At 39.6% G+C, this 11,999-nt stretch overlaps 1 protein-coding gene across 12 annotated transcripts in view; it reads right to left on the reverse strand.

The window, feature by feature from the left end:
- The window catches only part of SYNE1 (spectrin repeat containing nuclear envelope protein 1), a 707,535-nt gene that overhangs the window by 257,588 nt on the left and 437,948 nt on the right, over positions 1 to 11,999 (reverse strand). For all 12 annotated transcript variants that reach the window (XM_068232018.1, XM_068232025.1, XM_068232014.1 and 9 more), the window contains 4 exons: positions 11,463 to 11,609; positions 7,982 to 8,107; positions 7,021 to 7,197; positions 3,429 to 3,694 (listed from right to left, as the gene is read on the reverse strand). In XM_068232018.1, coding sequence (XP_068088119.1) covers positions 3,429 to 3,694; positions 7,021 to 7,197; positions 7,982 to 8,107; positions 11,463 to 11,609 — 716 coding nt within the window. The remainder of the gene's footprint in view (positions 1 to 3,428; positions 3,695 to 7,020; positions 7,198 to 7,981; positions 8,108 to 11,462; positions 11,610 to 11,999) is intronic.

Raw genomic sequence — 11,999 nt, forward strand, 5'->3', positions numbered from 1 at the left:
TCATTCCTCCTCCTGCCCAGACTGAGCTCCCATAAGCCCTTGCTACAGTGCCAAGGCACAAAAGGAGCTGTGGGCGAGGGTTGTTTATTTTATAAGGAATTAGAGTATTAAAACAAACCAAAAAAAGTATTTGGCTTGAGGAATGTCCTATAAACTATATGAAAGGAACACAATTATGCAATGAGTAAAAGTTTATCTCTGATCCACTTTAACAGCAGCTGCATGTGCTACACACTGTCTGACTGTCTTGAACTGTGGTTTTGACGGGAATGTTCAGCTCCTCCTAAGATAGTCAGTAATAAAGACTCCTACTATCTTAGGTTTATGAAGGATTATTGCAGCCTATACTAAAATTCCACATATGGGCATTAGTATCAATGTGGCTGCTGTGTGCTTGGTGCCTCAGTGAGTGTTGCTGGTTATTGTGTATGACAGGGTGGCCATTCCATGCTCTTTAATTTAACTTGTTATTTTATATTAACTCAATAAATATTTTTCGTATTTTTTATTATATATTCCCTGTTTTGTATCAGAATTTTTTGATGGAGTGGCACGTATGCACCACCTTAGTCTATCCACTTCATATTTGCATTGAATAATTCATCAGTTTGTAGTTACAAAAGAAGAGGTTTTGGGAAATGTGTGCGAAGAGTTACCACTGAAGGGTTTCTAAGTATATGTAGTAAATATACCCTCAATGTCATAATGACATTTCTGCTCATATTTAATAAATTCATTTATAATTAATCACTTTCCCACCAAAGGTTATTTCTCCTTAAAAACCAGAGCAAGTTTCACACATCACTCTCTACCCATTTATTCGCTAATACCTTTATTGCCACTTATACCACTGAAATGATCTATACATAGTTTTTTTCCACCACAAATTCGGCTTTCTTTGGGTGGTACATTTTGACAAAAATTATTTTATTTTATCTGCATTTTAAATGGAATCTTAAGAAAAAAAAAATTAAAAAAATCATTATTTCACAGTTTGCCGCCTCTGCACTTAGGCGGCAAAAGACTGGAGTCTTCACCTTTGGGAGGAAGAGTGTAGCAAGAACTGCTGAAAGTTACTAAGTTTGTTCACACTATCAGCGTTTGCTGATTTTTATTAAACGCTGGGGATTTTGCAAAGCACTCTAAAAACACTTGTGTAATGATTTCCTATGACAGTGTTCACACGTGTGCATTTTGATTTTATTAAAATTGTAAATGCGCTACAGGTACCATTTTCTGAGCGTTTTGGCTCAACGGAAATTGCAAAGCGCTTGAAAAAGCACTTTGTATAGCGATTTCCTGAGCGTTTTGATGAATAAATACATTGGCCTCGATTCACAAAGCGGTGATAACCCAGTTATCACGCCTAAAAGACTTTAGGCGTGATGACCTTTTCACCACTGAGTTATCACCGATTTTTCCTGCTCTTCGCGCGAAGTTACCGCGCGTACGCACGTAAGAGCGCGCGCAAAGTCCCATAGGGCTTAATGGGAGCTTCGCGCGAAGCGGCGGGTGTTGCGCGCGCGCGTACGCGCGGCAACTTCGCGCGAGTTTCTTCTTATCACGCCTAAAGTGAGTTTAGGCGTGATAAGGGGCTTTTCACTGGCGTGCAAACACTTTGCACCGCTTTGTGAATCAAGCCCATTGTATTCATTCATTTCCGGGTTAAACAGTTCACTTTCTGACTGATGTCAGGAAGTAAAATATCAATCGCTCCGCAAAAGTGTTTATAAAATTGCTTCTCTAAGCCAAAATCACTCTGAAAGCGATTGTAAACGTGCTTTCAAAATCACCGCATAAATCACCAGCGCTTGGGATAGCACTGGCGATTTATGTGAACAAGGCCTTATGCTGGGGATACACGGTACGTTTCTGTACCGTGTATCGACCAGCTGATCCAGTCAGCTGATAACATTCAGCTGGCCCGATCATGCCGCTCGACTCCCACCCGCTCGATCCCCGCCGGCGGACAATGGCAGGCAATCGAGCGATGATAAGGAAGCGCCGGCGGGGAAAAGCAGCAATGGGGGGCGAGCTGGCGCTTCCTTATCAGCTCTCGATTCCCTGTCATTGTCCGCTGGCGGGGACAAGCAACAATCGATCCGCGCGCACGCGCGGACGAGCGGGGATGCGGCTGGGGTTGATCCGGCGGCTAATCGGCCGCCGGATCGACCCATGTATTTTAGGCATTAGAGTTTGTGTTATTACAGTTATATGCACACACCCAGAGCATGTTATCTCTAAACAATCCAGGGCAGTCTTATAGACTGCATGTGCAGCACACTTGCAGACACACAATGACTAAACCACTAATTTTCTAACCTTTCAGCAACCCCCACTATATCAGCCAGGTGAGGACTGTAAACACTTTCCAGCTAAAGCCCAGTACACACATCGAATTTTAATTGGCCAGTGCCAACTTCCATGTAGTATGAGAGCTTATCTACACTATCTGTTCACAGTTTTCTAAAGGGGCCCATACACTCAGCCGATTTTCTGGCCGACCGATCGATCCCGATCGATCGATCGATTGATCGTTTGCAAAGCGGTTGGCCAATCGACCGATCGCTGGCCGATTTCGATCGATTTTGATGGATTTCCATCGACCAGGCAGGATGGAAAATTTAGGTCGATCTGATGAGATTGCTTATCAGTTTGCATTGGCCTTAATGGAAATCTGATGGCAAAAAAATGCCATCAGATCGAATTTCAATAGATTTCAAACTGAAATCTATTGGAATTCTATCCTGGTAAAAAATGTTCTAAAAACGCATCAGATAGATCATCAGATGCATTTCTTATCTATCTGCTGCCAATCTGACGAGTGTATGGGCACCTTTAAGTCTGTTGGTCCTCATACTATATGGAGATGGCCAATGTTGGGTCAATGATTGGCCAATAAAAATTAGATGTGTGGTTGTACCTTAAGAACAGGCATGTATAGAAACATCCAGTGTAGGTTTGCTGAATCACTTATGTTTCCAAGGGTTCTTTAATGTTCTCCAAACTTAGTAAATCAGCCCCACTGTCCACAAATGGAATTTTTAAACTTCCATAAAGAAAATATGTGATAATTGTGGTACTTCTGTGCTAATCAGTATAATTGACCCTTTGTCTCATCATTCTACTTCTATTCCTGCTGTATAAGTACGTATTGCATGCATTTTATGTATTGTAGCAAAATAACAATGTACTGAAACATAGTATACAAGCTTCACTTTGTAAGCAACGGTAATATAGACATTAGAAATGTATTCTATCATCGCATAAAGAGGATCATTGGTAGTAGTTCATTCTGTTCATTCCAACACAGTATAGATAACATGAAAGATACATACTTCATGCAAACAAATACCTGTGAGTAATACTTCAATCTCAGGAATCTGCATTAGAGATCAGATCTCTGCATTATTCAAGTACAGTATTACCTTGCTAAGTTATCCCATTCTGTAGTAAGCTTCTCCAGGAAAACATCCACTATACCAAGACGATCGTGATAATCGCGTGTCCTTTGCAGGTCCTCCTCCCTCTGCTGAAGCAGACCGTTGACTTGAAAGCAGAAATCCAGCCAACGGTTACTTAGCTGCCCAATGTCGGCATGCTCGGGAGACTCCTGACCATTAGTCAGCTTATTCACTTTCTCTGTAAAAGTGGTAATCTTATCTTGCTTGGACTGAAGCTTCTGACTGAATTCCTAGCACACAAAGACAGCTAGATAAGTATGGAGAATAGGAGGAACATTCAGCATAGATCTAGTTACAAAGACCTTGTAAACACAGGCATTAGTAGTGTATTTGCCACTTACAACATTTTCTGTTAAAGCTCTAGTTTGATGTAGCATTGAAAATGAATGTGATAGCAAATATGCATTACTTAGCAAAATGCCAATACATTTTTCAATAAATATTTTAAAAGTATCTGTGTCTGGCAGGAGAGTGGGAGTTCCCATCACAATGCAGACCACCTGACTAAGCCTAACTCCTCCCACTGCTAATAAAGATGTGGTCAGCATTGCAATTTCATAGAAGCCATGTGTACCTCTGCCCTGGCTGCAATAAGAAACCATTTCTTCCTACTCTTTTATTTCACTTAAAGGACAACTGTAACAAGAGGGTTATGGAGGCTGCCACATTTATTTTGTTTTAAGCAATACCAGTTGCCTGGCTATCCTGCTGATCCTCTGCCTCTAATACTTTTAGCCATAGACCCTGAACAAGCATGCAGTAGATCAGGTGTTTCTGACAATAGTGTCAGAACTGACAAGGTTAGCTGCATGCTTGTTCCTGGTGTGTTTCAGCCACTACTGCAACCAAATAGACCAGCAGTGCTGCCAGTCAACTGGTATTGTTTGAAAGGGAATACATATGGCAGCCTCTATATCCCTCTCATTACAGTTGTCTAACTATAATTAAGCTTGTGAGAATCTAGCAAGGGTAAATGTATTATTACACACTGAGCAGAGAGGAACTAGACATGAATTGATGGTGACAACCTGCAGAGCTGCAGAGCTGTAGTGTTGTAATACAGCCTACAGAGATTTCTCTCATCAGCACAGAGGAGGTAGACATGATCATCTTTGTACTCACAGTGAAAGACAATCTAGTGTCCCCCTCTAGCTGCTCTCTAGCTACCTAAATGTGGGTGATGAAAGTATAGGAAAGGAGTTTGGACAGCTCACAGGACGGTTGTTCAGTCTAACTAAAGATCTCTATTAACGGTACAATCACTTCTGACCACCACTGTAATCAATCGGTAACAAACAGTTGTGCCCATTAACGGCCAAATTACCCCCAACCAATTCAATCTGATCCAGGGGATTCATCCGCAAAATGGTTCAATTTCATTAATCTTATTAATACTGTTAATACCATTCAGTCTATTTCCAATCGATTAATGCGGTGTTCAGAAATGATCGATTGGCCGTGGGATTGTACCGTTAATGGGCACCTTAAGCTGTATCTGAAATATTCACAATAAGTCAGTTTTGCAAGCCTAGCATTCCAGGTAATTACACATGGATAATGCAAAAATGATCAATGTGCAAGGTCCCAAATGTTGGGAATCATTATATATTCCACGCAATATGCACTAAAAAATGTTGAAACTGAACTAATGCTCTCTTACTGTAGTGCTTACCCACTTCATATTCCGGAGTTTTTACCCCCTAAGATTCCTGACAATTTTGGTATATCGGCTGTGTCACTATTGATCCAGCAATAACTTTTTATTACCTAAGCCATCTAAGTGATACATACATTGTTGTTTTTTTCAGGATTTTGTAGGCTTTTTTTAGGTAATATTTTTTGTAAGTATTTTTTTAATTTAACAGGCACTTTATCAAAGAAAATTAGGTGTAAATGCAAAAATTACGCATGTTTTCATGTTTCTCCCTTCCTAATTTTTTTCATGACAAGTGCAACAATTGTAAAACACCTCAATATACATTATTTGGCTTGTCCCAGTAAAAATGATACCATACATGCCATATTTGCCATATTTGATCACTAGTTGGGCATGTAGCGTACCATTATCGTTAGCATGTGCATCTGTAGCGATTGCATGTGATCGCTAGGCTGCACAGTTTGGGGACCCCAATACTGTATAGATGCATTGCTAGGCAAAAACATTTCAATGCATCTATATAGGGTTAGGTCCCTGAGCTGTCGCCCTAGTGATCGCATCTGTTCGCTATGGGCAGCAGCCATTATATGTGTTCATGAATCTTAGCGCCAAGTATAGGTGAAAAAAGGGGTTAATTAGTCTGGTGGGGGTTAAAACTGGAAAAAAAATTTTTTTAATGAGCTCACTGTCCCTTTGAGACAAAACTACCTTTTTAATCACTTTTTTTCACTGAACTTTATGTGAATGATTGCTGGTAGCAGCAATCATTCACTATAAGAAGAGTACACAGGAGTGCATTTGCAAGTGCAAATGGAAGTGCGACAGGGGCTCGCATGGTGCGCAAACGGCGGCATTCTGCACTGGACATACCTCGTAGTTCAGGAACACAGAGAGGCAAAGACCTGCATGTATGAGGTATGTCCAGAAATGGGAAGAGGTTAAGTTGACCCCTTATGCTTTCACCCTAAAGCCGGTCATACCAAAGTAGAGTGCTCATCAGGTGTAAAACCTGGCTTTAATGCATGGAACACATTCATGAAACACATATAATAACACTCTGCAATTTTCTATTCCCTCAAATCAATTTTCCCATAGTAACCACTATCTGTGAAAGACATAAGCATATTCAGTTTGCAAAACTTCTTGGAAAAACTTTAACTATAAAGTGATTCTGAAGTAAACCTGAGCAATATAAAATGACCGTGATAATAATGTATACAATGAAGTTACATCAAATGAAAACTATACGACAAAACTTTTTTTTCTCTAGAACTATTACCAAGAGAAGAATATGCAAATGACTATATTTTCTAAGAATCTGTTCCCCATCTATCAAGAGGAAGTCGCTACCCTTTTACCATTCTATCATCTGTACTAGTCAATATGTTTTAGATGGCTTCCTTGACCTACAGGGAAGCTTAACTTGCTTTTCTCCCAGTAAACCTTTGTCTTATTACATCTGCTCAAATCTTTGGAGCCATGGGAATTTTAGACAAGCAATTTTCATTGCTGGTATCTAATATGTAGATGTTCATCACTTAGTATCTGTTACCTGAGTTTGCCTTCATTTGAGCAAATGTGAAAGCGTACATGGATTTACTACATACATGGATATTATTTACTATTCCCTATCCGAGTTGCTATGACCCAAATTACACTGCGAATTACACTACACTGCTGCTAATAACATTATGTCTATGGAGGTGCCCAGGTCAGACACAGCACAGGAAAGAGCGTGCACTTTAATTAACTGCCTTCGAATGTACCAAACTAACCCCTCCCAGTTAATTTCTACTCTACTCAGAAATACACAATATTTTAGAATGAATCTCTTTTCTCTGTGATAAAAAAAAATTCAACAGAAAATGAGTGGAATACTAACGAGTTAATCTTCCATACCTTAAGCTGTGCTACCATGTTCTGTGCCAGTTTGATCTCCAGCTCTGCTCTTCTCCTCTTCATATTCTGGAGCTGCTGACCTGCCTCCTGAAAATAGGCCTGAAGCTCTGCCTTCATTTGTTTAACTTCTTCCCAGCCATTGGCTAGATCCTGAGATGTCATCATTCTCTGCTCAATCTAGGAAAAACACAGCGTTAGCCAACTTAGAGCTCTCATATTAGCTTTTGTCACTATGAACAGCATGTTGCAAAAATAAATAAATAATTGATGATATAGATTTTGCTGGTTCATTTTTTTCCCCTCATTTGATTCACCCATCTTGGTGAGGCTATTTCAAATCTCTTTGAAGGATACCTGAGTGGAAAATAAAGGGGACATTTATGTTTCCTTTCAAGAATGCCAGTTAGGTGTCACAGTCCAGGGAACTGTAGTAGACTCATCTTCATTCTTGCTTTCAGGTTAGGAAGCAACAATTGTATTAATGGAGTCTGCAGTGGCAACTCATTTAAAATTTGATATTCAAGTTGCCACTTTTTTCCCCTCAAGAATAGCCCAAATCCACTTGGATGAGATGTCCAAGGATTTGCATTATTAATTACATTGAGGATAGGGTAATGAACACATTAGGTAAAATTAACTGGTGGAGTGACCCCTTAAAGTGACCCTGAAAACAAGTTGGGCAACATAAACTGAGCAATCATAGTCATGTATCAATAGCCTCATTATGTGTGCTGTTAGCAAAGACTAGGCAAATATGTGCTTGTCATTGTAGCATTTTGGTCAATAAAGCTATTAAAGGAAATAAAGCTTGTGATGCAAAAAAAACAAACAAACAAACAAAAAAAACATGCCAAGTTTCTGGTGAGTATGATTGGCCAGCCAGATGTGTGCAATATGTCACCCAATATATATATAAACGGTCTCTGCAGAATCACACATTACATGGTAGTGGAATACTTACTGTCTGTTTTGTTTGCTGAACATTGATTGCTACATTCTTCACAGCTGCATCAGATAAGTCACAAGCCGTACATAAGAGATCCAAGTATGTGTTAGCCTGCTCCTGCAGAGTTCTGTACTGCTTTGCCTGGATAGATACACAATGCAAAAACCTGATGACAAATTCACAGCTTTCAAAAGGAAATGCAGTGAAAATAACATAATGAAAAAAGTGCCTAATTTTTACAATAATTACAGTGGGATGCGAAAGTTTGGGCAACCTTGTTAATCGGCATGATGTTTCTGTATAAATCGTTGGTTATTACAATAAAAAATGTCAGTTAAATATATCATATAGGAGACACACACAGAGATATTTGAGAGGTGAAATGAAGTTTATTGGATTTACAGACTGTGCACAATAATTGTTTAAATAAAATTAGGAAGGTGCCTACATTTGGGCACTGTTGTCATTTCATTGATTCAAAAACCTTTAGAACTAATTATTGGAACTCAAATCGGCTTGGTAAGCTCAGTGACCCCTGACCTACATACACAGGTGAATCCAATTATGAGAAAGAGTATTTAAGGGGGTCAGTTGTAAGTTTCCCTCCTCTTTTAATTTTCTCTGAAGAGTAGTAACATGGGGGTCTCAAAACAACTCTCAAATGACCTGAAGACAAAGATTGTTCACCATCATGATTTAGGGGAAGGATACAGAAAGCTGTCTCTGAGATTTGAGCTGTCTGTTTCTACAGTTAGGAACATATTGAGGAAATGGAAGACCACAGGCTCAGTTCAAGTTAGGCCTCTTTCACAGTAGGATGTTGTGGTTTGATGTTAAAGTCGCAATGCAAATTACAACGCAATGCCCCAAAAAAGTCGCAATGCAACTTAATGTCCCGTTACAGTCGCATACAGTAGAGCATACAGGCAATGAAAAGTATGTTTCCAAGTCATAACTGAGCATGTGCAAACAGTCCAACGCAGCTAATAACGTGTATAATGCACTGCATGCAGTACTTTCACTTAACGTGCAGCGTTAGTCACCAACGCAACGTGTGCACTGTGAATGGGGCACTGATTTTTCATTGTAGTGAGTTATGCTGCGTTAAATGTTGTTTTAACGTGCAACTTTAATGTCGCACTGTGAAAGAGGTCTTAAGGCTCGAAGTGGCAGACCAAGAAAAATCTCAGATAGACAGAAGCGACAAATGGTGAAAACAGTCAGTCAACCCACAGACCAGCACCAAAGACCTACAACATCATCTTGCTGCAGATGGAGTCACTGTGCATCATTCAACCATTCGGCACACTTTACACAAGGAGATGCTGTATGCAAGAGTGATGCAGAGGAAGCTCACAGCACAAACAGAGCTGCTTGATGTATGCTAAAGCACAATTGGACAAATCAGTTTCATTTTAGAATAAGTTGCTGTGGACTGATGAGTTATTTGGGTATAACAAGGGGTGTTATGCATGGGGGAAAAAGAACACAGCATTCCAACAAAAACACCTGCTACATACAATAAAAATGATGGTGATTTCATCATGCTGTGGGGCTGTGTGGCCAGTGCAGGGACTGGGAATCTTGTCAAAGTTGAGGGACGCTTAGATTCAACTCAGTATCAGCAGATTCTGGAGACCAATGTCCAGGAATCAGTGACAAAGCTGAAGCTGCCCCAATGTTGGATCATTCAACAAGACAACAACCCTAAACACTGCTCAAAATCCACTAAGGCATTCATGCAGAGGAACAAGTACAACGTTCTGGAATGGCCATCTCAGTCCCCAGACATGAATATAGTTGAAAATCTGTGGTGTGCGTTAAAGAGAGCTGTCCATGCTCGGAAGCCTTAAAACATGAATGATCTAGAGATGTTTTGTATAGAAGAATGGTCCAAAATACCTTCAACCAGAATCCAGACTCTCATTGGAACCTACAGAAAGCGTTAAGAGGCTGTAATTTCTGCAAAAGGAGGATCTACTAAATATTGATTTCATTTCTTTTGTGTAGTGCCCAAATTTATGCACCTGCCTAATTTTGTTTAAACAATTATTGTGCACTTTCTGTAAATCCAGTAAACTTCATTTCACTTCTCAAATATCACTCTGTATTTCTCCTATATGATATATTTAACTGACTTTGTTTATCATAACAACCAACGATTTATACAGGAAAATCATGCCGATTAACAAGGTTGCCCAAACTTTCACATCCCACTGTATTTATAAATGATTTAAAGATAATCTGTATTGTTAAAATCACACAAAAGTAAACATACCAGTGTGTTAGGGGACATCTCCTATTACCCTCTGTCACAATTTCGCCGCTCCCCGCCGCATTAAAAGTAGTCAAAAACAGTTTTAAAAAGTTTGTTTGTAAACAAACAAAATGGCCACCAAAACAGGAAGTAGGTTGATGTACAGTATGTCCACACATAGAAAATACATCCATACACAATCAGGCTGTATACAGCCTTCCTTTTGAATCTCAAGAGATCATTTGTGTGTTTCTTTCCCCCTGCAGGTCACTGAAGAGTTACAAGCTGATTGTTTGTTTACTCTTGCAGACAGCTCTGCCCAGTTGTCTGTAATTCTGCAGTATGTGACTCATCAGTATGTGAACAGAGGATTTATCCAGCTTGTAAAAGATAAGAGAGCAGAGAAAAGCTGGCTAATGTAAATAACACACACACACACACACAGGGGAGTGTGCATAGAGGGGGCATGCATAGCAGATCACACTGAAGAGTTGGCAGCCTTCCAGACACAGGATGACAAGTCCGACAGGGGAAAGATAAGTTGATTTATTACAGAGATGGTGATAGTATAAAGTGCTACAGTAAGCCAGAGCACATTATAATAGGTTTAGGAACCTGTAGGATGGTAGAAAACACAATGACATTTTTGTTACAGAGTCCCTTTAATCAATGTTTGCCAATTGTAAAATCTTTCCTCTCCCTGATTTACAGTCTGACATTTATCACATGGGGACATCTTTACTGCTGGCAGGTGATGTGTATGGAAAGAGATGATGCATTTTTGGCAGTTGGAAACAGCTGTTATTTCCCACAATGCAACAAGTCTCCCACAGTGTGATGTCAGCACCCTGGTGCTGACATCACACTGTAGGAAGGGTTTCACCACATCAGCCGTACAGAGCCTCCTGATGTTCCATCTGATAAAAGGAAAAGATTTGTCATGGGAAAGGGGGTATCAGCTCCTGATTGGGATGAAGTCCAATCCTTGGTTCTGGTTTCTCTTTAAAGGAAAATGTTATTTAAAAAAGTGACTATAACTGAAGACCTCTGCTACTAGATCACCTAAATGAACTGAAAATTAAAAGTCAACCCTGATATCCTGCTCTAAGAGAACTCAATACTGGTTATTATGCACAATGGTATGTATACAGTACTAGATAGTTTATCTTAGGAATAATAATAGACAATGATACTAGTAATGGACCTTTTCAAAGACCTAAATATAGTTTCTGAACCAACCTGTTTTATTGCTTCGGCCAGACTGAGGGGTGCTTTGGTGCCAGGTTCGATGTCTCTCTGCACAGTGGACAGCCAGGCCTGACACTGCAGTAGTGTGTCTTGGTGGCTGACATGCTTCTGCAGCTCATTTTCCAAACTCAAATACACCTGTAAGTTAAACATAATATATTGACTGTGAACCAAATACTAAATACTGAAATACTTCCTTGAACAAGTTACCGGTATTCCAAAATAAAAATGAGCCTATATGAATGCACTTTTCACTTTAGCAAACAAATGTGTGCACTAAATAATTACAATCATATATAAAGATTTTAACATTGCTATTATAACAATGCAATGTTTCACTATGTTAAAAGGGCACTACAGCGAAAAACTGTAAAATTTAAAATAAGTGCAAACATATACAAATAAGAAGTACATTTTTTCCAGAGTAAAATGAGCCATAAATAAATTGTCTCCTATGTTGCTGTCACTTACAGTAGGTAGTAGAACTCTGACAGAAGTGACAGGTTTTGGACTAGTCCATCTCTTTAT

The sequence above is a fragment of the Hyperolius riggenbachi genome, chromosome 4 (assembly GCF_040937935.1).
Source record: "Hyperolius riggenbachi isolate aHypRig1 chromosome 4, aHypRig1.pri, whole genome shotgun sequence".
Taxonomy (NCBI): domain Eukaryota; kingdom Metazoa; phylum Chordata; class Amphibia; order Anura; family Hyperoliidae; genus Hyperolius; species Hyperolius riggenbachi.